This window comes from Callospermophilus lateralis, chromosome 2, assembly GCF_048772815.1.
Source record: "Callospermophilus lateralis isolate mCalLat2 chromosome 2, mCalLat2.hap1, whole genome shotgun sequence".
In the NCBI taxonomy this organism is placed as follows: Eukaryota; Metazoa; Chordata; class Mammalia; order Rodentia; family Sciuridae; genus Callospermophilus; species Callospermophilus lateralis.
In genome coordinates, this window is record NC_135306.1 from 17,351,926 (window position 1) to 17,378,025 (window position 26,100).

The 26,100-nt window shown below is 46.5% G+C and overlaps 1 protein-coding gene across 3 annotated transcripts in view; it reads left to right on the forward strand.

The window, feature by feature from the left end:
* Astn2 (astrotactin 2) overlaps positions 1-26,100 on the forward strand; it is an 847,605-nt gene that overhangs the window by 590,334 nt on the left and 231,171 nt on the right. For all 3 annotated transcript variants that reach the window (XM_076845613.2, XM_076845612.2, XM_076845614.2), the window contains 3 exons: positions 15,235-15,359; positions 19,358-19,462; positions 22,905-23,084. In XM_076845613.2, coding sequence (XP_076701728.1) covers positions 15,235-15,359; positions 19,358-19,462; positions 22,905-23,084 — 410 coding nt within the window. The remainder of the gene's footprint in view (positions 1-15,234; positions 15,360-19,357; positions 19,463-22,904; positions 23,085-26,100) is intronic.

The following is a 26,100-nucleotide window of genomic DNA, read 5'->3' on the forward strand; positions in this document are numbered from 1 at the left end:
GGCTTTTGAACTGAAGATCCTCCCATCTTAGCCTCCCAAACCACTGGGATTACAGGCATGTACCCTCACTCCCGACTTTGTGTTTGAAGCAGTTTTATGTTTATAGAAAAATTGAGCATTAAATACAAAGTCCCCATATACTACTTCCCTAAGTTTTGCCTGATATGAACATCCTTCTTTACTGTAATTGTTGCAATTGATGAGCTGTTATCAAGTCCACAGTTCAACACTGAGTTTTGGCAGATGCATCCTATATCCACCATCCCAGGGTTGTACAGAATGCTGCTACTGCCCTTAAAATACCCTGGGCCCCGTTTGTTCTTGCCTGCCTCCCTCTCCTTGAACTCCTGGCAACCACTGATCCTTCCACTGGTACTACTGCTTGGACTTTCCAGAATTTCATGTAGTTTTGAAGATTTTTTTATTCAGGCTCCTTTCTCTTATTAATACTCATTTAAGGTCCCTCCATGTCCTTCTGTGGCTACATAGCAAGCTTCTTCTTATTGATGAATAATATTTCTCTTTTTTTTAAAGCTATAGTTGACACAATACCTTTATTTTATTTATTTATTTTTATGTGGTGCTGGGGATTGAACCCAGGGCTTCGCACATGCTAGGTGAGCAGTCTACCGCTGAGCCACAGCCCCAGTCCCAGTGAATAATATTTCACCGTATGGGTATGCCATAGTTTGTTTATTCAGTCACCCATTACAGGACATATTGATTGCTTCCAATTGCTTTAGCAAGTTTGAATAAGGTAACTATTAACATTCATCTTCGGGGTTTTGTGTTGACATGTTTTTTCACACCTTTGAATAAATACTAAGGAGCACAATAGTTAAACTTTGTGGTAAGACTGGTTACCTTTGTAAGAAATTGCCAGTCTATCATCCAAAGTGGCTGTATTATTTCACATACGAACCAGCCATAAACTTGTCCTGTTTCTCTGCATTTTTGCCGACATTTGGTGTTGTTAGCATTTTGAGTTGTAGCAATTCTAGTAGTTGTGTAGTAGTGTTCCTTCGTTGCTTAATTTGCAATTCCAGAATGGCATGTGATGCTGTGAATACATTCATCTGCTTATTTTCCATCTGTTGATCTTCTTTAGTGAGGTACATGTTCAGCTCCTTTGCTCACTTTTTAACTGAGTTGTTTGTTTTCTTATTTGGAGTTTTAAGTATTCATTGTACATTTTAGATAGGAGTCCCTTTACAGGATATATGTTTTGCATATGCTGCCGGTCTATGGCATGTCTTCTTCTAATGGTGCCTTTGACAGAGCTGAAGTTTTAATTTTAATAAAATTAATTTTAATAAGGTTCAACATACCATTTTTTTTCTTGTGTGGATCATGCCATTGGTGTTAGATTTTCTCCCATACATCTTCTAGGATGTGAGTGGTATTGGTTTTACATTTAGGCCTGTGATTTGGTTTAATTTTTTGTGAAAACTATAACATCACCACTTAGTCTTTGGTCTCTTTACTTTTCCTTTTGGGTTTGCTTCATTTTTGCACATGAATGTCTGATTTTCCTCCACCATTTGTTGAGAAGACTGTTTTTCTCCACCAAATTGCCTTTCTTCCTTTGTCATAGATTAGTTGACTAGTTTTGTGTAGGTCCATTTGGGGGGCTTTTTTATTCTTTTTATTGATCTATCTGTCTGTTATTCCACCAGTCCCACACTGTCTTGATTACTCTAGCTTTCTAATAAGTCTTCAAGTCAGGTAATATCAGGCCTCTGACTGCTTTCTTTTTCAATATTGTGTTGGATATTCTAGATCTTTTACCTCTCATTTAAACTTTGGAATGAGTTTGTTGCTTCTACAAAATACCCAATTGGTATTTTGATTGGGATTTCATTGAATCTATAGATCAAGTTGTGAAGCACTGACATTTTAACAATATTGAACACAAACATGAACTCTCTTTCCATTTATTTAGATCATTGATTTTTTTTTATCAGAATTGTATAGTATTATTCATGTAGATGGTGTATGTATTCTGTTAGATTTATACCCATGTATGTAATTGTTTGGGGTGCTAATTTAAATGGCTCTGTGTTTTTTATTTCAAATATCAATTGTTCCTCACTGGCACACAGGACAGCAATTTGTATGGAACCTGTACCCTGCAATCTTGTCAGAATCACTTTTTAGTTCCAGGAGATTTTTGTTGTTGTTGTTAATGTTGATTCTTTGGACTTTTTTTCTTTTTGTACTGAGGATAGAACTCAGGGGCACTCAACCACTGAGCCACATCCTCAGTCCTATTTTGTATGTTTATTTGGAGACAGGGTTTCACTGAGTTGCTTAGTACCTGGCCAGTGCTCAGGCTGGCTTTGAACTCACAATCCTCCTGCCTCAGCCTCTCGAGCCGCTGGGATTACAGGCATGGGCCACCTGGCCTGGTGATTCTTTTGGATTTTTACTGCATATTATTTTTGAAAACCCTAAACCACATTACCATTAATACTTAAAAATAAGAAATTAACATTTTTAAGAGCACATGTTACAATGTGTCAGGAGCTTTATGAAATGAATCTTCTCATTATTTCCATAAGTTACTACTGATAAGGACACTGAGGGCTGGAAAGGTATGGAAATCTGTCCAAAGTTGTAAGAGGCAGAGACTGACCTTTAGTTTAGTCCTTCTTACCCAGGAAAAAAATATAACTGTGGTAACAGTAACTACACAGTCCAGTGTGCACACAGGCTGTTTATATCTGTTGTCCCTTTTAATCCTCATAATTGAACCTATAAAAGTAGGTTCTATTGTGATCCTCCTGTTACAGATGAGGTACCGCAGGCTTCTGAAGTCAAGTAACTTGCTCAGTATCACACACTTAGTAACAGGTACAGCTCAAGATCCTCTCATGGAGAGTGTGGGAAGGTTATTACAGAAAAACCTGAGGCTCAGCCTAATCATGTGATTGCATATGACAGCATCACCAGTTGCTAACAAGCTGGGAGACCAGATACTGGTGTTTCTAACTGAATTCAATTACATTTTTATGTCGAATTGAAGACCAGAAATGGTGCTCATTAATTGGTTTTTTTGTTTTCCTTGTGACATACATTGGATTTATGGAGCACTTAAAAATAATTTTCAACTGTCCTCTAACGATATACACACTGCACCCTGGCCATGAAGCAAACCAGCTAAAGTCCACACAATCTCCGTTCGGGATCTGACTGTAACTGATGTGGGCTGGAATTGAGCGAGAAGGGATGTGAGAGATGGCGGGGCTCCTCATTAGCACAGCTTTGCAGAAAGCATGTGCAAATATTGCTGCCTTTCTACTGCCTTTGGCTGTTTTCTTTCTCCATTGCTAATGACTAATAAAAAAAAAAAAAAAGAAAGAGAAAGAGGAGAGAGAGTGAACAAGAAAGCAATTGCTATTAGATTTTCTTCTACTACAGCAGGTTTCTCATTTTGCAAAAGCTCATTAGAGGTGGCTGTACGGAAAGACTTCCAAGGTGCCCCAGGGAAAATGGAAAAGACAAAAGGGAAAAGGAAACTTTCAGAGATGTGACCCAGCCACAAATTCATAGCAGAATCAGCTGTCTAAGGGCCATGTGTTCTGTTTCCAAAGTCCACTTTATGATTTAATTTTAAACGCGAACGTAAAAATAAAAATGTTCTCCCTTTCTAACTATTACCAGGAATGAAGTTACAAATGAATCGATGCTGCAGGGTTAGTTAAAATGTGGCTTTGATTTTTTTCTTATGTGCTGCTTTAAGTTGGAAGTTTTGAAATATGCCTTCCCTTTAATTTGCCCTCCAATCTATTAAAGGTTCAATTGCACAAACATTTTTGAGCACCTCCTGTGTGCCAAATATGTTGTAGGAGCTGGATACGGAGAGAGAGGGCACAGTCTCAGGAGTTAGATTCAGGAAACAGACTTACACGACAGCAATGTCCGTGTGTGGTTAAAAGACAGTCAAAGTTACCATCAAAAAAGAAAAAAGAGCCAGGCATGGTGGTATAGGCCTGTAATCCCAGCAGCTCAGAAGGCTGAGGCAGGAGGGTCATGAGTTCAAAGCCAGCCTCAGCAACTTAAGCAAGGCCCTAAGCAACTCAGTGAGTTGTCTCTAAATAAAATATAGAAAAAGGGCTGGGGATGTGTCTCTCAAGTTTCAATTTTTCTTCTTGCTAATCAAAAGCCTTTTGAGGATGTTAAATTAAAAATTTGATAGAGTAGTACATTCTATAGCAGCAATAACTATCGTTTACTGAGAGCCTGCTCTTCTCAGGCCTTATGTTAAGCGATTCACTTTACAGACACTTTTTATCATTTCAAAAAGTATGTGAGGCAAGGATGATCATTACTCCCATTTTTTCTGGTGAGGAAACAAAAGCCCAGGAAAGTTGCAATGCTGTGCCCAACCAAAGTCACAGAAGGCAATGTGTCTGACTGCCAGGAGGACTTCAAGAGGTGACAGAGAAGACACAAGTTGCCCCATGAGAACAGGCCTCCCCATTTCCTTTGGTCCCTGTGTGCTGGAGCCTTTTGGGGTACCTGTATTATTAGTTGAAGAAACGACCTCAGTGCTTAAGAAATCACCAGAGAGGGGAAATGACTTGCTACAGACTACATAAGAAGCGAGCGGCACAGCTTCACAGGACTCGGGTGCCCTGACTGCCTATCCAGGGCAGAATTGAGGTGCATGAGGAAAGAGGGAGACAGGCCCTAAGATTCCGCCACTGGTATCACTAGACAGCAGGTGCTTTTGTGCACCTACTGTGTGTGTGTGTGTTTCTATGCTATATTCTAGGGACCCATGTGAATTGAGTCCGGGCCCTGCCCCTGGGGAGAGTATGATGAAACATTTGCATGAGGTAAGGTTTTCTTAGGAACAGAACATGCCCTGAACTCAAGAATATGAAGATCCTAACTGGATTGAAACATTTTTAAAGGAACACTTCCGCCGTTGACCTTGATAAAACATGCAGCCAGACCCCTCAGGGATTGTGGGAAGTAACCCAGGCCTGGAGATGGAGCGAGAGACAGCTCTACTGGAGGTGTACCTCTAGGACAAGGCTCTACTCACTGCCCCTTGGAATAAGGGAAGCCTTCCCCCAGACCCTACAGATCCGGGTAGGGGAGCAGGCATTAGGTTTGACTCTCTAGCTGCATCTGGGCTCTGTGATCTAGGGCAAGGCTGAATTTCCTATTTGAATCTCATTGATAGCATCTAAAACCCAGAGATAATGAGGGAACCTTGTGGGAGAAGTGTAGAGGTTGAGCCTGCTGATGTCTAACTTTCCCCACCCCCAGCTCTAAAGTTTCATATCAAGGTATCAGGGCCTTTGACTCCCTTCCTTGACAACTCGAGGGGAAAGTTGGGGAAGACGCTCCCGAGGCTGTGATGACAGCAACTCGGCTTGTTCCCAGTGTTATGACAGGACAAGGAATCCCGGTGCTGACAGAGGCAAGGAGATGGAGGGTGCAGTGGCTGAGGAGAAGATAATGTTTCTCTAGCCTGCAATTTCTTTCAATTTCAGGGATCGCAATTACCAGGGCAGGAGTTAGTAACGGCCATGCCTGGAATGCTTAAGTGAGTTTGGTGCTACCGGTGGAAGCAGTTTTGCATTAGAGAGAGGAGGCATGTGCAGGGGCTAGCCCAGGCTTAACTCTGTGTGTACCTGTGTGCGTTCATGATACCTGTGTGTAGATCAAGGCAGGGCAGGGAAGAAAGACAGGGATGATCGTGGTTGGAGAGAGAGAGAGAGTGGAGTGAAGCGACAGCCCCAATTCAACTGTACATGAGTCTAGGAGGGTGACCTCACTTCTCTGAGCTCCATGTGCTCACCTCCATCATGGAGATAATAATATCCACTTTACAAGATTGTTGAGAAGGTTGGAAACAAAGCCAGCAGATTACCTAACACATGGTGTGCATTCCGTACCCAGTAGTTACTGTTATTAATGTGGGCTTCCATCTGGGACATGCAGCCAGCACACTGGTATTTTCAACAAGTCAACCTTTCATTTGTGAGCAAATTTAAACACTCACTAGCATATTTTTGCATAGTCTCAAAGACCATGGAGTTAACACTGTTCAAAACCCAGCTTGTAGCTTCTCTGCATTTGACCTCTTTTAAGTCCCTGCTCCTTCATTAAAAAAAAAAAAAAAATATGAGAATATTTATCACTCAGTATTATTGTGAGTGTGAAATAAGATAATATGTGTAAAGGCCCTTGGAATAATGTCTAGCACATTGTAAACAATCAGTTGATATTAGCTGTAAAAACAGTCCTTGTTGTTCTGTGTGCTGGATACCTAGAGAAGAAAGGGATGGGAAGGGAGGCTCAGATGACTGAGGTAATGACCTAGTCCCAATGGGAGGAGATTGATGTGCACTGCTGAATTGATTGCCTCCCCCACACTCCCATTTGGCCAAGTGGTGTTCATTCCTTCACTGAATAAGCACTTACGGAGCCCCTGGTGCATGCATCAGCTACTGCATTGGGGCTGAATGTATAGCAGTGAAGAAGAACAATATGGTCCTTGCCCTCATGCACTCATGGTCCCGTGACCAAGACAGGCAGTGACCAGGAACAACAGTTCAGGGTAAAAATGCTAGCAGGAGGGCCGAACAGGCACCGTGGAATGCAGTGACAAACAGTGACAAAGTCTTCCTGCAAGAAGGAAAAAGAGAGAGAGAAAGAGAAAGAGAAAGAAACCATAGTGGAGTGGGCACAGTGGCCCCAAGATGTCCATGTCCTAATTCCTGAAACCTGGGAATAGGTCGCCTGATGTGGCAAAGGAAGCAGTAAACGGGCAGGTGGAACAAGATTTCTAATCAGCTCATTTAGAGAGAGATTTTCCTGGAGTGTCCACCCAGTCCTGACGTAATCATCAGGGTCCTTAAAGTAGAAGATGGAGGCAGAGGATGAAGTCAGAGTGGGTGATGTGAGAAGGATTTGATTTGCCTTGACTAGCCTTGAACATGGAGGAAATAAACCATGAGCCAAGGAATGTGGGCAGCCTCAATCTGCAGGAGATTGCAAGGGACTTGATTCTCCTCTAGAGTCTCCAGAAAGAACGCAGGCTTTCCAGCACCTTGGTTTTAGCGCAGAAGTCCCTGGTGGACTTCTGACTGACAGGGCTCTAGAGCGCTAAGATAGTAGGCTTATGTTGTTTTAAGCAACCAGGTTTATGGTGATTTGTTATGGCAGCAATTGAACACTAACACAGAGGTCCAATGACACGTTTGCTCAGGACTTTCTTTTTAGAAAATCTTCCTCTTCACATGATGGTAAAACTTGGGGAGGGCAAGGCTGAACGCAGAGGGCATAGTTAACAGGCTGTTGCAGGAGCACCTATGAGAGGGGCCAGTGGCCTCCACCAGAGCAGAAGGCTATTATGCATGGTGCCTGTTCCAGACCCTGGAGTCAGACTGAGGAGGGAGGAGGGCGCTGAGGAGAACCAGCCAAGTAGATCCCTGTGACAGAGAACCCCACGGTCTGACACAGGAGGCAGACACGCAGAGCACAGTCATCCCCAGCAGAGTGAGTGATCTTGAGATCAGACCAGAGTTGAGTTTTGTGAAAGCGGAGAGACATTGCTTCCAAAGAAGACTGCCTCTGTCTTTTCTCCCATCAAATGGCAGTAGTGGCCAGGTAGGGTAGCACACCCCTGTAACCCCAACTGCTGGAGAGCCTGAGACATGAGGCTAACAAGTCAGAAGGCAGCCTGGTCAACTTAGGGAGATCCTGTCTCAAAACAAAACAAAAGAGTCTGAGGATAGCGCTCAGTGGCAGAGTGCTCGCCTAGCATGTATGTGACCCGGATTTAATTACCGGTATCAGAAATAAAAGTTGGAAGGATGATGCTTCTCATTTCTGGGGGCATTGCTGTGATGAGAACAACCCGGTACAGGTGGGTCATTGTGCATCTAGTGAAGTGACTTAGCAGCCATGATCCTTGAAACTACCCGGGAGGTGGGAGTCACATTGTGTCCTTTGTGCCAAAGAAGAAATGGCTGCTGAGAGGACCTTCATCCTGGAGGTGACTGAGCTTGTGTGAAATGCCAAGGGCAGCAGAGACTGTGGCTTGAGATCTGACCATCTTTCAGCAGGTGTCACAGATAGCAGTGAGACAGAGATGGACTGATGATGCTAGTAGAGGCACAAAGAAGACTGATTGAGGACTTCTGAGGTGGACCCGTGCAAACTGGTCTGTCTTTTGACCATGGTCAACACACGAAGGCATGCGTAGAGGGTTGTGGTGTTCAGTGACAGGGGAAGACTGGAAAAACATGCCGCTAGAGTCAGCTCAGGGGCATGAGCTTGACTTTGGGGATTCATAATTGCCTGATAGGTCCCACCATTCCTTCTACTCCCTATCACATGTGGTCGGTGATGGAGACCAGCAGGCTCTCCCTCCTGAGTCCCTCTCAAATCTGGGCCTCTCCTCTGTATTGTGCTATGCAATGATTCCCTCATTTCTTTTCTGGTTACTGCAAAAGCTCATAACAGTCCTTCCTCCTTCCAGCCTTGCTTTTTGTTTGTTTCCAGTTCATATTCCAGCCTGTAGCCTGATGAGCTTTCCAATTTTATGGCATTACATTCCTGCAGAAAACCCTGCAGTGGGTCTCCTTGCCCTCAGAATAAAGCCCACATTCTACAGCATCACTTAGAAGACCCATAAGAGCTGAGCCTTCCTTACCCATTCCTAATTTTCACTCAGTGCTTTGCCATCTTACATCCTAGTTTCTTTGAATTTCCAGAATGTACCATGTGAGCATGCTATTCCCCAACCCACCCCCCTTTGACCATTTCACATGCTATTATTTCTGCCTGGACCCTACCCCCATCCCCTTTCCTTGCCCTCTCCCTGGCTAATGCCTCCTAACCCTTCAAGGCTCACTTCTGGTCTCCATCAAGTGCTCCCCCTCAGTACTCTTCTGGTCTCTGAACTTCTCCTGTAAACCTTAAACTTTTCCACTCTGACCTATAACCATTTGCTTACAGTCAAGGGTTCAAATATTTTTTTGCTACCACTCAATATGCAAAACACTGTCGTCTTCATTTTCTGCAGCAGGCAAGCATGAACATTCCCTCAAGTTTTCATGCCACTAACAGAAAATAAAAAAGTATTTCTACTTTCCAATTAGGGATATAAAACCTTCTATGTCGAGTAAACATTTAGTTCATTCGAAGTTGAACTCCCCACCAGCCTGTCTCTCTCTTGTCAAGCTGTCTCCCCACTCCTTTGGGGAGGTGTTTGCTGCACGTGTGGTACCGAAATCACCATGTGATTTCTTGTTTGAGCCCTTGCACTGGTATCCATTGTGATAAGGAGTTGCAAGTAGTCTTTGAGAGGGGCAGTGGGTTAGAACTCACTACCAAAGTCCAAGGTCACTAGGTGTTACCTGCTGACCTCCTGCACTGTCTCCAGGGGAGCAGGGTGCTGTGCTAACAAGTCCTGACAGCTTTACCCCTTTTATGCTGTGGATATAGAACTTAAGGTGCTGACTTTAAGCCCTTTTCTTCACCTAGTGCTGACTCTCCTGTGAATTTTCATTGGTTACAGAAGGAAGGGGCTTATAAAATCCCCAGAAAATGCCCTGATTCTGGGGGAGCAAACCTCAATGCCCTGGATCACCTGCCCCAAGATCCCCCGCCCCCTCTTGTTAGTATCTTAAACATTTGTTGACTTCACTTCCTCTCTGGGTGTGTGTAAATGGAGGTGTTTTCACTTCCAAAAGGCCAGAAGAGGGATTGTTGGGATGTTACAATTGAACTCTTAGTCTCTTGACCTTTCTCTGCAGCAATTTCTTGCAGCCACTAGTAGCAGAAAGAAGGGTTTTTTTAATGTGTTTCCCTATCCGGTGAGAACTCCCCTGAGGAACACACTGTGCAGTCTGTATAGTAAAGTAAAACCAATATCTGAGTTGGCCAGGCCTGGCTTTTGATATAGAAGGGGACCTTTACCCTCAGCACAGCCTGGCTGGAGATACTGCACAGGCAGCATTGAGGTGCGAAGCAGTGAGCCCCTTCTTTTCTGGCCGGAATCTGCTCTTCTGCCAAAGGGCTGACCGTGATTACTTCAGCATGTTATAGACATATGTGATTTCTGGGGAGTGACAAATGCATTGCTTTTACATTTTCAAAAATATCATTAACCTTGCACACCTGTAGTAAGCATTTGTACACATGTGTGTGTCGTATTACGTGAATGACTGGACAGTCACATGATTTTTGATTGTTCCTTTCCAATGCCTGGCACGTGATAGGAAAGATGGTTGGATGAATGGAAGGAGAAGGGAAGAATGCCTTCAACTAAGATCTGTAATTAAGAGCCACTATGATCTGGCTCCCCTGGAAGGGCGCAGCTTCAGAGTGGGCTTGCAGGAGCAAGTGTTAGCATCCTTTTATTGTCACTGCCAGACCCTGAAGACCCAGCACCCAGAGGACAGCACCCGAGCTCTGCATCCCGTAGCCAGGGTTCACACAGACATTCTGCACTAGCTCCTCCCTCTCCCCCGACTCCGTTCCAGAGGAGGTGGGTGGCTACCTCAGATCATACAGCCAGGGTGGCAGAGCCCAGGTGGGATACAGATCTCCCAACGCCCTGTTTACGAAGGACACCAGATCTCAGCCAATGTCACACCTCTCACTTGGCACAAGACTCAGTTCAGTTGAAGATGAGGGATGGGGCACAGTTTCCAAGTGAGGCAGAGGCCCTCCTCAGCATTATGAGTTTGAGGTGATCCATTTGGGAGGCTCTGGGCAGCCTGGGAAGAGCCAGAGAGACAGGCAGGGAGAATGAGCCCTGAGCACTGAACAGCTCTCAGACCCAGGCTCCCAGCTTCTCCCAAGTAAGAGAAGGCTGCAGACAGTCTGGCTGATCCAGGGTGATTTACCTCTCAGAAATACCTCAATTTAAATGCTAATTTCCCCAGAACTGAGGGTGATGGCTCTTGCTTGCTGGTTGCTGTATATTAATGTATCCAGAATACTCACACATATTCTTAAGAGGGGGAGGGAGAGAGGGATTGCCTGGGAACGGGTGGGGGAGGGTGGGAAAGGCAGCCACATCTTGTTTGTTCTTGTAAACATGGCTGATCAGAAGGAAGCTGGGCATGGTGAGTGTGTTCTTGTTGGACTGTAGGATTTGCTTGCTTACAGGTGATGTGCAAGTGATGTTGGAGGTAGAGGCCCCTCAACTCCACACATGTTTCAGCACATGCTCAGAGGCCAATGCTGTGAGGCAGGCACCGTACTGGACTCTCCAAGACCCTCTAAGTGATTCAGAATCTTCATGGGATTCAAGAAAAGAAACTGCCATTAACTAAAAGTAACTTTATATAAATCCTTCTCCCGACTTCTTAAACTAAAGGAGTACCCTTTTGCAGATGAAGTTACAAAGGCTTATAGAAATGAAGTGATCCCAACTATAGCCAGAATTTGTTTTCATGTCTGTATGACATCTAAGCCCAGGCACATTCTACCACCAGATCCTAAGTCCACTTCAGGAATCTATTCACAAACGAGAGAGAAAGGAGATAGGAAAGACTTATTCAAACTGGGTAGAATTGGACTGGCATCATGGAAGAAGTGGTTTTTGAACTGGGCCCCTTGTCTCCTAATAGTCCCTACTATACACACACATACATGCACAGGAGATTTGAGAAAGATGGCAGTTTCTGACCACCTGAGTTCAATCCAGCATCCTGCCAGCTCCCTGGCCACCTTCCCCAAGTGGGTGGATTCTGAAGCTGCTGTTGGCATTTCCTTCTGAGGTCATGGACTCAGCAGAACTTTCCCAGCAGCTGCTTTTCCCAGCTACATTTTGCCTCCCAAAGATCTGATTTATGTGAAGGCCCTGGGCGCCCTCTGCTGGCAGAGGCCATGCAGGACGAGGCATCACTGAGGCGGCCAGCAAGGGACCCAGGAGCCAGGGAGACTGCAATAGCTGTCCTGTTACTCAGGGCTTCATCCTCCTCTGCCTTTCTCCCTCCCAGCCGTGTGCACTAGCCAGTAACTCCCTCCCTTCCATCTTCTCCCTCCTCATGTGCTTCCTGGAAGCTCAGAGGGAAAACCTTCATCCAAGAAGGGGCGCCAGGGCCAGGCCCCTGTCTCCTGTGCTTCCTTCCACCGTTCATTTGGGGTCACATTTTCTTATAGAACAAAAACGATTTGGCCAGAAAGCAGAGGAATTGGAGGACAGGAAGGTGATCGGAGGGAGGGCAGTATTATCTTCCCTACACTGCACTTAGAAAGAGGAGATTTCCATAGGAGATTGAAAATGGAGACTCCTGGATGGGAAAGTGAAAAGGGTAGATTTGCCCTCAGAATGTGCTTACCAAACCCACTCAGCGTGGGAATCCACAAAAATAACTTCATCTTGCAGAACCTCCATTTCCCTGTTGCTTAAATGGGGGAGTATAACCACACTCAGCTCATGATGTTGACATAAAGATCCATGAGGTCACATTGAGCACAGAGCCCTGGTGCAGTCAGGTTGCAATGAACCTGAGGCCTCTTCTCTTAGCAGCAGCCTAACTGGGCTCAGTGCACCCATGGGTGCTATGCCCTTCCTGCTTGGACACCCTGTATCTACTGTGGAGAGAACTTTTAGCATCCTGCATCTGAGCAGGATGCAGGAATGTGGACTCTGGCGCCAGACCACCTGGGCCCTCCCACTTCCCAGCTTCATATTTTTAATCCTTAAACTGGGGATCTTCACAGCATCTACTTCATAGGATTGGGTGAAGATTAAATGCAAAATACTTACAACTGCACCTGGTGCATAATAGGTGCTCAGTAAAGTCATGATTACTCCACTAGGCAGGTTGTGCAGCTTTTTTGATCCCCATTTTCCAGACAAGAACATTGAGTTTGGGGTCCTTTCCTCCAGGTTACTCAGCTAGGAAGCCGTGTGGGCAGAATGGAAGCCCTGGGTCCAGAGCCATCACCACCTCCCAACACCTGGTCTCTCCTACCCAGAAAACAAGTGTGTGGGTTTCACAAGGAAGGGACTTTTGCACAGAAGCATCAAGCCCATCTAGATTCCTGATAGTCGGCTCCAGTGACTGTACTGCATGGCTGATTTGTGTCTCTCTGGATAGTCTGGGAACATATGGAGGACAAGAAATGAATCCAGTCTCTCTCTGTGTCAGTAGCAGCCAGCCCTCAGCTCCTCCCCGAGTACGTGCTCAGCAGGTGCTTCCTAACTGGAGAGGGCCTGGAATACCCCTCCAGCCCACCACACAGCTGAGGAGATTGCAAGAGAGGCACGAGGAAATTCGGTCCCTTTAGCTCTGGCTGCTGTTGCATGACACATGGTGGCACTTCCTTTACCCGGAAGGCTGTCTTTTCTATTCACATTGCTTTCCATGCCCCCAGATTGGCAGAAAAACCCATGAGCAACCATCTCGGTGGAACCCAGGTTCACATCTAACCACAGGCATAAGCAAGACTGGTTCTACAGAGAGACATGCCGCCCACCAAGAGCTTGCTTAAATGGCAGGTGTAGACCTAGAAACTCACCACGATGCATAATCATGTCCTGGGCAAGCAGCCCCAGGTGGAGCCAGACTGGGTTCAAATCGGGGACCCTTTCAAACATCTCTATTAACTATCCCTGTTTTTTTTTTTTTTTTTAAGAGAGAGAGAGTGAGAGAGAATTTTTTAATATTTATTTTTTTTTTTCGGCAGGCACAGCATCTTTGTTTGTATGTGGTGCTGAGGATCGAACCCGGGCCGCATGCATGCCAGGCGAGCATGCTGCCGCTTGAGCCACATCCCCAGCCCCATTAACTATCCCTGTTAACTCAGAATCTCATTGTCACTCACCTGTAATTTAAAGATAATGATACCCACCTTGGGGGGGGGGGTTCATGTGAAGATTAAGTGATAAACTTTAGATTTAATCCTAGAAAATTAGAAGGATGCTGTAAATAATAGAGAGGACAGTAACAAAGATAGTGCTGGTGATGCTGGTGACGCTGCAGATGGTCATAATGTCACCTCCTCTGGACTCAGACGTGGAGAACATGTTCTCTAAACGGATGACTTGGTGATGAGCCTCCAAGGTGCCTGGAGCATGGAGTGGAGATGTGTAGGACAGACAGGAAGGTGACCCAGGCCACCTGACACTGTTACAGCTGCTTTTGAACAGCCTGAGGTCCGGGCTTCAAAGGCACTGCTTTGGTGTCGCGTGTTTTCGTGTTCGGTCTTTCTGATTTTCATTTCAAGGTTGCCCCTTCCAGGTGGCAAAATGAAGTGGTAAACATCCTCCTCCTTTTGTTCTTTTCCTCCCCCTCCCCCTCCCTCTCTAAATTATAATTAGTGTCTCTAACTGGGAGCATCTCTGACTATGAAGTGACCTCCCAAGTTAGATTTAATGCGGACATGCCCTTCATTCCGTCCATGCCAACTGGTTATCAGGGTGCCTGCTTGCACACCCCCAGTAACAGCAAGCTCCCCAACTCTCTCAGCAGGCTGTTGGGATTGAGGGAGGTCTGTTGTCTAGCAGGATGGAGCCTCCCTGTTCTGCTCTGTCACCCCTGTCCTCTGTTGAGGGTTCCTTCCTCCAGGGGTCTGACTTCTGTTTCCTGGGATTAACCCTCAGGACAGGGATGGAGGGAGGCTCCTAAGAGGTTATGGCAGGGGAAGAGCATTAGCCTGGGAATCGGGAGACTGGAGATTGAGTAACCCACGGATTACCATGAGCAAGTCACTCCCTTCTCCAAGCCTCAGTTTCCCCATGTGTCGAATATCTCTCAGAACCCTGCCACCTTAACCAACGTCTACCTCTCCAAGCCTTCCTTCTCTAGTCTTGGTCTTCAAACACTCCATGTTCTTCTTGGTTCTCTCACATCCTGGTCAACCTTGTTATTGCATGTGCACAGGACAGTCACCAGCCAACTATGCAATTTCTAGAGCACCAGAGAATGTCTTCAGCAATGGGCAGCTTTATTCCATTAAGTGTCTACAACAGCCCTGAAATCTAGGTCTACTTTATCGACAAGGAAACCGAGGTTCCAAGAGATACAATAGCTTGCTGGCACACAGGCCCTCAGTGGTTGGGCCAGGATTTAAACCCTGTCATGAGCTCCGTGTCCTCTGAGCTGGGATTCTGGAAGCCAGAGGCGTCACAGGAAGCCACCCAGGCATGAGTGCTTCTGACCACCAGCCACCTGCCCCCTGGCCCTGCAGCCCCCAGCGGCTCCACTTGCTCCTTCAACGTGGTGGTCTCTCTGCTCCTCTCCACAGGGAGAACAACTTCATCAAGGACTTCCCCCAGCTGGCCGACGGGCTGTTGGTGATCCCGCTACCTGTGGAGGAGCAGTGCAGGGGGGTCCTCTCCGAGCCCCTCCCGGACCTCCAGCTGCTCACTGGTAAGACACACGTGCCAGAGCCTCCCCAGGTTCCCTGAGCGCACGCCTGGCCTCCAGGTGGTATCAGCAGACCCATGAGGGACCCAGCCAGACCTTCTCCTTCAAGAGGATGGGGTGGGCTCCATTTCTTGGGCTCCACTGCAAGCAATGTAGAATGGGGGGGGGGGGCTTTGCTGAGACCATGGGCTCTGGGCCAGAGCAATCTTCAAGGATAGGCAGGCGCGTCTCTGAGAATAGGAACGACCTTTCAACCATTTTCACTGAGGCCTTTGCCGCTGTATCCATCAAAACCTGTTCCACTCTTCTGACAATTTTCTGATTTGTGTTTTCTTTTACTTTCAGTATTTGTTTTCTGGGCTCAGTTTTAGTTCCTTCTAACATGAAATCAGTGTACTGTCCAATAAGAACTCCTGGCTCCTGAAAGCACTGGAGTCACACAACTGGTTTTTGTAGATGAGCCAGAGCCATTGAGAGTAATTTCCCCATTTGCTAGATAAGGAATGTAGGCTCAGAAAGGCGAGGACCAGCTGAAGGTGACACAGCATACGGCCAGGACTAGACCCTGATGCCACAGCACCAAGTACTTTGTCCTTTCCACTCCACTCCATTCTGCAGCTCTCACATACCCAAACCTCTCTCCCCCTGCTTACTGGAAATATGTCTTATGTGAGTTCTCCTGAGGCTTCCCATTTTTTGCATCATTACAGATTGCCTTTCTACTCCTTCTTGTCTTCCTCTCCTGCTTATATGATGGGGGCTTTCCTAAGATATTTGGGCCTTTGTGATACAGTAATTGGGTGGCATCCACTGCCTAAGGAGAGTGGGCATCCCAGTGGATAAAGGAGCTCTCTCACGTAGGTGGTAATTGGGCCCCAGGGAAGACCCGGCAATGTGGCTGACTTGGGTTTTGAATCCTCCCTATCACTTGCAAGCTCTGGGAGACCTTAGGCTAACTTCTGTTGAGCTGTCAGGTAAAAGGCATAGATGGAGGAGAACATGCACCTGGGGGCAGGGCCTGCTGAGGGCCCAGGTCTTTTGGTGCATTGTCCCATGTGTAAGTTCTCCAAGGCCACCTGGCTGTCTACACATATGTCGGGGTTGAGCCCAGTCTTGCTTTATCCACCATCTTATATCACCTCTCTGACCTGTCCTACTTCAAAGAGGGACCCAGATCCAGACCAAATGAAATCCCAGATGGAAAAGTTCTTGGTAAAATGTGCCTAAAAACTTCTATACCTTCCTTCATATTTTATTTGTGCTAAGATCATAGAATTTCTGAGCTAACGTGGACTGCCACTTACATTCCACCTTCACTTAGTAAGTGAATCTCCCTTACTTATGAGGAATCACATCGCAATATCCCTGCTGGGGGACTGTCCCTCTCTGGATACCCCCAGTGGTGGGCAGTTTACCACCTCTGAGAGTAGACTTCTCCCTGGTTCATGGGGAGGCACTGTGTTCTAACAGAAAGGCCCCCGGAACAATCCTTGACCATTGTATGTCCTTGATCAGTTTCTCCCTTTGAGTCTCAGTTCCCCTTTCCAAAAAATGGGCTAAAACAAAAATTTCAGGATTATGGTGAGAGATGGAGTTTATGCACTTAAACTGCTTGGTCCGCTATGGCTCTCTGGTAGTGGCATATCCTTTTAAGATTGTTTTGACTCAGGGATCTTTGCCAGTTTCCTAATAAAGGAACAGTTGAAGTTCAAGGGTTGTGGTTGTTATTATTATTATTATTATTTTTAATGGCCAAGAAAGATTCCTCCCCCACCCCAGAGCTTTATTCCATCCCTATCCCCAAGGACCCCAAGGACCCCAGGACCTGGAGCAGATTAGGAAGAAGGTAGCCAGAAGTAAGAACTTGGAATAGGTTTATGATCAGGAATGGAAATGAAAGTGTTGTCAGTCAGTCGTCAGCCAACATGTAATGACTGAGGGACTTCTATGTGCCAGAGTCTGTTCTAGACTTTACAGGTGGTGTGAAAATAGTACAGACCACAGCCTTGGCCACAGGAGGCTGACATTCCGTTGGAGAATATTCCAGAAATGGAGGAAGGACTAGGGAGATAGTAAGGGATGCAGCGATGACCTTGGCCTGGTGTCTGAGTCTTTTTGTGCAAACTGTTTTCTCTGCCCTAAGTCAGAAACCCTGTCCTCCCCTCCACACCCCCGTTCCCACTCTTCTTTTCTCCCCAGCCTCTGCAAAGGAAGGACAGGAGCAGCAGAATAGATAAACAGAGGACAGATTGATAATCAAGCCACCTTGCTCCAGTGGACATATCTTTGGCATCATGAATATTTTACTTTAAAATGAAAGCCTCTAAAAAATTATATTATTCCTGAAAAGGCTAAGGAGGAAAGAAAAAGTTGCCAATAATGGACAACTTTAATACTGTCGTAATGTCCAGGATGAAATCATTTGTTCCAGTGAGATTCTCATTTTAATCTTGATATCAGATATCTCTTTAAGTGCCTCCTCACCAGGGGACAAGAGAAGAGGATAGGAAATGTGTCTGTTATTTGCAGAGGCATAAGAAAGCATGGAGACATAACAACAATAATAAAAACTGCTGACGTGCCCAGCATTTCTTTTCTAATGCATTTTTTCCCCAGATTATAAAGAAGAGTTTGCAAAGCTTAGGGTAGAAAATTTAGAAAATTGGAAATGAATATGACAGAAAGCAAGAATTTTGCACGCACCCACTACCAAAAGTTAACCATTTGTTAATATTTTGTTGTGTTTTCTCTTTCTTTATGTGTACCTATATTTCCCAAATGAATTCTATGCAACATCAGTTCTAGAACCCCTATGTGTGAAAGGAGTCCCATGATCAAAGAAGTTTGCATGCTGCCTTCATGGAGCATGAAATGCATCTATTAAAGGTGCTGAGGAATTAGTTTGTTTAGCCAGCATATCTCACTCTTCCTTGAAATGTACATGTCCATGTCAAGAAATGGTGGTCTAGCCAGGGACAGTTGCACTCCTATAATCACAGCAACTTGGGAGGCTGAGGCAGGAGGATTTCGAGTTCAAAGCCAGCCTCTGCAACATAGTGAGGCCCTAAGCAATTCAGCGAGACCCTGTTTCTAAATAAAATATTAAAAAGGGCTGGGGATGTGACTTAGTAGATAAGTGCCTCTGGGTTCAATACCTGGTACAAAAAAAAAAAAAAAAAAAAAAGAAAACTCTTCTTTATATTCTGGGAAAAAATACATTAAAAAAAGAAATGCTGGGGGCTGGGGTTGTGGCTCAGTGGTAGAGCGCTCACCTAGCATGCACGAGGCACTGGGTTCGATCCTCAGCACCACATAAATATAAAATAAAGATATTGTGTCCACCTAAAACTAAAAAAATATTTTTAAAAAAGAAATGCTGGGCACGTCAGCAATTACTGTTGTTATGTCTCCATGCCTTCTTGTGCCTCTGCAAATAACAGAAAAGAAAAGGCACAGTGGTCTACACAGGAGTCAACCAACATTAAGGCACAGATAATAAAGGCGTTAGGCTTTTCCAGTGGCCTCTGTGCAGCTGCTCAACTCTGTTACAGTTAGTGCAAGAGCACCAGTGGATAGCAGGAAATGAACAGGCTGAGGTTGGCAGAGCCCTGGTCTCCCCTAAGGGACTATCTAGGTTACCAAAGGACTTCCACCTGGGTCACTGTCTTCACAACAGACAAGGTCAGCAGAGACAGCTGCAGTGGTACAGGAGAAACGGAGACACACAGAGATGTCTAGTGTCCCGGGGCAAATTGCCAGTGGAGTCATGTGGGATGTAGAGCTGACCTGAGATCGCTCTTTAAACGAGAGGAAAGGAACTTTCGAGCGAGAGAAAAATAGTAAGATCTGGAGGTGGGTCCCAATAAAATGAAAGTCCACTCAAGACCAAGTCTCTGCTCACTGAAGAGGTGACCATAAACCGAGCCCAGAGCTTGGGGGTGGGCGCTGGGTGCGAAGCAGCTGAATTCCAAGCTCACGTGGCATTTTCTTTCTCCCCCCAGGAGATATCAGGTACGATGAGGCCATGGGGTACCCCATGGTGCAGCAGTGGCGTGTCCGGAGCAACCTCTACAGGGTGAAGCTCAGCACCATCACCCTCTCGGCAGGTGAGGAGCACTGTCGGGGCAGCCAGGGGACCTGGAGTGATGCGACACATGTTCCCAAGGACCTCGGGTGTGCCAAGCCCTGTGCTGGCCCTGGGGATGCCGAAGGGGCTGCCAGGGAGGGCAGATGGACAATGCCATCGACACACAGCAGTCAGGTCGACACAGTAAAGGACAGCTGTGGGACACAGGAAGCCAGAGAGGCTTCCTGGAGGAAGGGGTGTCTGTGGGTGTGGAAGGATGGACAGGGAGGAGGATAACCAACACTCACAGTTGTTCGTGCGTGTTCTGGAAGTATTTGAGGCTTGTGGCTTGTACGTTCTCCTCTGGCACCAGCGCTTCTCTCTCTGGGCTGATTTTTTTTCCTGTCCCTCTCTCACCCTACCCCACCCCACCCACAGGCACCGCCCACTTTATCTGTGTGGACCCTTGGCTCCAGCAGAGGGGCAACTTGAACTTCTCAAACTGAGACATCTTTTTTCATGACTGTGATTTTGCCTTTGCTGTTCCCTCTGCCTGGATCCCCTTCCCTGGGGACCCCAGATTAAAGTACTCTGATGCCCGCTCCCCTCTCCCCTTCCCCCAACACCTCCAGGAATCCTCTGTCCTTGATCCCCTGTGTCAGAGTGCCCACAAGGACTCCATTCATCCCTGAACCGCGTCTGTCTGCCCCACGGAACTGAGACCTGGGTGCAGGGTCTGGGGCTTGTTTATTGCAGTCTCCCTGGAAACTAACACGCAATGAGGTCATTGTTCATCTGTGGGATTCACGGGAGAATTAAAAAATAAATCAATGAACACCAAAAAATAAGACACAAATGAAGGACTCAGGAAAGATGAGCGCTGGCCTCAGGTGTGCTCCCCTGGATCCTATTTGTAACACTGTCACAGGCTTCTTGTCTGTGTGCCTGCTAATTATCCATGAGTTCTTATCTTTTTTAATTTTTTCCCTTTTTCAATATCACTTTGTTCACCAGCAAAACGGAACTCTTTTAATTGGGAATTTGAGGACTTCACCCTCTTGGAAGTACAAATAGTAATTATTGCTGACATCTGTCAAGCACTTTATAGTGTTTCATGTCTTGTGACTTACAGCAGTCCTACAAGAAAAGCGTAATTTATCCTATTTTTCTTCAGCTAAGGAAACTGAAGGTCAGAGAGGTTAAGTATTTAACCCAAGGTTGCACAGCTAGTAAGTGGCAGAACCAGGAGCAGAGCAGGGATTTGAGTGTCTCTTTGTCTGCTTGGATAAAGATCCACAAGGCTTCTCCAAGGTGTTATTTATTACTTAACAGAAACTATCTCATTATTAATACTGCTGTATTAATTACCCAGTCATATGAGTTAACAGGTTGATGGAGAGAGGTTGTTCTAATCAAGCGCCCATTCTTTGAGCCCTGTTTCTGTTTTCCCCATCCCCCCTCACCTTGCACTTGTGAATATAACTGTGATGTTCCTAATAGAACTACAAAGATGTACCTGCTTTAATTAATCAGTAACGATGCTCCTGGAAGCCCCCTTATAAATCAAAATGTTGGCAAATTGAAGCTCATTTTCAGTGTTGGAGAGGCGCTTGCTCTTTGATGTGGTGCAGAATCCGTTGTTCTTTTAGTGGTTGTGGTTGGGGCGCTTGCTGTCTTCCAGGAAGGGTGTCGTGTGCCTGGTTGGGGAGGGGTGTAGGGAGCAGGCTGTGCGGGGCCAGGGGTCAGTGAGGCAGGCTTCTGCCTCTCAGGTGGTGCCTGTTGCTCGGGCTGGGAGGAGGTGCTCCTGGCCAAGAGGAAAGGCTTCCTGGAGGGGGGTGACTTCTGGGGCCTCGGAGCATGGGTCTGACCTAGGGAGGAAGCAGGAGGTGACTTCGGGTATGTGAGGGGGTAGGTTTGGGGGTAGTGAGTACACAGAGGACAAAAGGCTGGTGGAAATCCCAGCTCACACTTGGGACCGATAAGAAAAGTGAACTGGTTGGTGCAAAAATCCCGTGTTTGTGGCTGCTGGGAGGTGACCTGAATGCCAGATGAGGTCAGTGGGCTTGGTCCCGTGGTGGGAGCGCAGCTCGGGAAGGCTGTGAGCAGGAGATGTAGGAACTCTAGAGGAGGGTAGTTGGCAGTGGCAGGGGATCAGAGAGCCCAAAGGACAGACAGGAGCCTGGGACAAAGTCTGCCTAGTCTTGGGTGCAGTGTCGACTCTGGCCTCCTTCCCGCCATGTGTGCCAGTGACGCTGGGTTGATGGAGCTGGAGAAGGAGTTTGCAGTATTCAAATAGTTTCAGAGGATGCAGCCATTGAGGTCTATAAGAAAGTTCAGAGAACACCTGTCCCTACTTTGGTGGCTCCCCGGGTGCTCTTTGAACTACAAAGCAACATGTTTGGGGGTATCATTTTCTTAGTTCCACATTCCCCTTTCTGAAACTTCCCTAGAAGTTTCAAAATAAGGGTTTCAGCCAGTCTCTAGGTGGCAAGGGCTCTCACTAATCAGCCTCCCATTGCTGAGCATCCCTGACATGTGGCTTGGTCACGTGCCTGTTGAAGGAGGAAGGAGAGCAGCTGTTACTGAGTGACTGCTGAGCAGGCCCTGTGCCAGGTGCTGAAGACTAAGGACTAAGAAATAGAGCACCTCTGTGGCAATACAGGGAGAGAGAAGACACCACTGCATCGGGAGGCCAGGGCAGAGGTAGCAAGGGAAGCTAGAGCAGAGGTCAGGTCCGTGGCCAGAGAAGATGCAGAGCCTGGGCGAATACAGATGCAGAACTCCAGCTGTGGGCAGTTCAGGCCCTAGTTTACTTGGTGCATACACTTGGGAGAGTAAACAGAAGTGGGTTTGCACCCAGCTCCTCTAGCTGGAGGATCAAGACAAGTCATTTACAATCTCGGGGGTTTGACATGCTCATCTGCTCAATGGGGGCTGTTATCAAGGATAATGATGTTATGGCAAAGATTAAATTAGATTAAAAGGGTAAATACATCTAATGGTGTACCTAGTACGAATTCTTTGCTCAGTCAATAGACATCAGATTTGACTTTCTGATTGTGACATTAAAGTCACCACTATGGCCTGGCACCATGGTGCATCTCTGCAATCCCAGCAACTCGGGAGGCTGAGGCAGGAGGATCTCAAGTTCAAAGTCAGCCTCAGCAACTTAGCGAGTCTCTGCTTAGCAACGTAGTGAGCCCTGGGATCCATACCTGGTACCAAATAAATAAATGAATAAATAAAGTTATGGTCATGTCGATGACTGAGTTTTGGCCCTCCTTTTCTGTAGTGTCCCTCTAGAGAGAGCTATGTATGTGAGGGAATGATGTGCATGTTCGGACGGATGCAGCCAGCAAGCTGCCACTGTGGTCAGAAGTAAGGCACCAGATCCAAGATGGAAAGAGCCCCTGCCATTGTGTCATTTGTGACCACCTTCCTCTGAAGTCTGACCGCCTACCCATTGCTGTCCTTCCCGGCAGGCTTCACCAATGTCCTCAAGATCCTGACCAAAGAGAGCACCCGGGACGAGCTCCTGTCCTTCATCCAGCACTACGGCTCCCACTACATCGCAGAGGCCCTCTACGGCTCAGAGCTCACCTGCATCATCCACTTCCCCAGCAAGAAGGTCCAGCAGCAGCTGTGGCTCCAGTACCAGAAAGGTAAGCCTGGAGTGCTCACTGGAGGGGGCAGCTGACCTGGTGCAGAGGGAAGATGACTGGGGAGACCAAAGCCTGGCTCTACTACGTAGAAGCTGTGTGTAAGGCAAGTCCTTGTCCCTCTCTGGGCGTCACTGTCACCACGGGCAGAGGTAGGTGATGTTTTCAGGATTCTTAAAGTTCAGGCATTTTCTGAAGCGCCAAGTTGACGTTCTGGGCTGCATCGGTCCTGACTTCTGCAGACCCTGTTACCCTTCTTTCTCCTTCAAACAAAGGCTGGGTCTCAGAGCAGGGAATGGGCGTGGAGTCTCCTTGACACCTTCCTCTCTCCGGGCTTCTTGGGAGAACCCAGGAGGGGCTCCGAGTCCTCTGGAAGAGACCACATCCAGGAGGACCCATTCAAGTCTCTCTCCATGGAGGGTCATCAGATCTTCTCTCCCTCAGATTTTCAACTCTTATCAGACCTGGAACTCCCCAGACCAGGAGCAGGAGACTAGTTTCTGCCATTCACTTTGTGGACGTTGTCCCCTCCCCAGCTCAATTTTCCCTTCCTATGAAATGGCACCCTAATTAGCTATTCTTGTCCACTTCCCGCATTAAAGGGGAGAGTGATTTTTGGAATAGCATTTTGAGAAAATTAGACACATTGAAAATGTGGATATATGTGTTTTAACAGATCAATACATTCATCCCTCCATATTTCACACGTGAGAATTTGAACCTCAGACATGCAAGTCAAGAGCCCAAGGACGCAGAGCTAATAAGTAGGGGCAGTGCCAGAACCCCCGTGCTGGCTGCAGAAGCCCTGGTCCTTTCCCTCTTCTGACTATACTGAAGTGCTTCATGTTGTAATTAGTACTGTTAGCACCAGCTAATTGGAAACAATGAGGAGCGATGCTACACCCTCATGCTTGCGTCTTCTGCATGGGGATCAGCCACCCTGTTTCCAAGAACTAAATCAGTCTCAACTCACAAAACCACAGAATATGAGCACTAAAGGGACCTTAAAGGTCCCAGTGGGTTCAGCACTCCAGTTTTGCATGGGGGAAATTAAGGCTGTAAGAAAGCAGGAAACTTACTTCAAATCACACTATTCCACTCATCTGCCCAGGAGGATATTCAGACCCCTTTATACAGCTTCTTGGCTTCTGTACATTCCTGAATGGATGAAGCCCTTGTCCACCTGTCTTTGCCATCTCCAGAACCTTCCCTTTCGCCTTGGGGGCTTCACATCCCCAGTCAAGCTTGCTCTCTTGCTTGCTGCCCGTGTGCAACTGTGTGGGGCACGGGTGGTTTATAGGCAAGGGGACATAATTGAGTTGTCTGGGAATAGCTCGGTTTTATGGCTGTGACAATGACAGTCTTTAAGGAAGTGCATTAAATCAATAGAAGTCTCATTGCGCTACCCTATAAATAATGTGACACATCATTAAGCAGGGCAATAAGCTTCAGGACTTCGAAGTAATACAATTAGGTTATGTTTATAAAAACCTTCGCTCACAGTGGCCACGGAGCTAATTTGCTTCATGCCAAACATGAAGGGCCTGGGACACTCTCTATGCTAAATTTCACTCCATCTCCATCCTTGGTTGTTTCCAGGGCTTAGACTTTCTCATTCTAGAAAATTCCATTTCTTATATAGTGGCTAGATGGAATTGTCACAAGTAAGATGGGAGAGGGAGTGGGAAGAATGCTGAAATGGTAGCTGGAGGTCCTCCTTCATGGCCTGGCTTTGCCATAAACGTTCTGGGTTCACATGGTGTTGTGGCTTTCCCTCTCTGGTCTACTAGACTGCAAAAGCACCTTTATTCCTTCCATGATCTGTAATTAATCCCAAGAGGCGTATAAGGATACCTCAAAACCACCTTGACCATTGTCCTCTCCATCTTCACCTGTGATGAGCACCTAGATGGTACATCAGGCACTCGTCTTTATTTTTTGTTGTTGAGAGTGATGCTAGGAAGTGAGGAGGTGAGAAATGCAGAACTGGAAGAACCCTTTGGACTCAGAGACAATCAGTGTACCTCCTCTCCCAACTCATCAGTTATGTGTCATAAACATCTGCTAAACAGTGGACCCCAGACCAGGATGAAATGTGAGGTTGGAGCTGGTAATTCTGGAGCTTTGGGAAGAAGAGTGGAGTGAGGTGCCAAACTGGGGCAGCTGGGGGTTCACGTCTGAGCCCCCTTCTTCCATACCTGCCAGATGACCTTTGGGCAAAGTAGCTTCTAATTTCATGTTCCTCGTGTGTGAAATGAGGAATGATAATTCCTTTGCATGGCTTTTGGGAGAATGAACTGAGATGACACAGATAAAATGCCTGACCCAGAGTAGGTGTGTGAAAAATGGTAGCTTAAAAGAAAAATCATGAGCGTTGGCTGAGGATCCTAGCTCTGGACCCAGCCCTTTCTAATAATGTATGACCCCAGCCCTCTCTTCTCCCTGTGAATTATATATGCCTCTGGAAGGGACAGTCTCTGCAAATGTCTTTTCGACTCAGTAGACAGTGGGGGGTAGAAGGATGCTAAGTCTCTTTAAAATCCATGAAATCTGAACCTTAAACAGTAGTTTCTCTTTGACTGGAAGCACTAACCTTGGAAGAGTTGGTCTGGGGAAAACAGGCCAAATAGGGCATGGAAAATCATCTTAGAGATCTGTTTGGCCTTCTACAGTTGAAAGATGGCCTTCCTGTGATTCTTCCATCTGCCCCCACATCAAAGAGGGCAAGAGTGCTTATGCCTTCATTTTTTTGAAAATTTTTTTATTAGTACATTTTAATTTTCAGAATAAAGGGTTTTCTCATGACATATTTTTATATGTAAGTAATATACTTCCTTCGTAGAGGGGAGACCTGGGGCTCAGAGAAGAGAAGGGGCTTTCCTTGTCATCAGGTTCATCAATGAGGGAGATGGAGGTTGGATCCCAACCCAAGCCCAGAGCTTCCTTCCCCATAGACCCAGCATCCCTCAATACTGGGAACAAATGTCCCAGATTTCCAGATTTACTAATGATGGGCCCC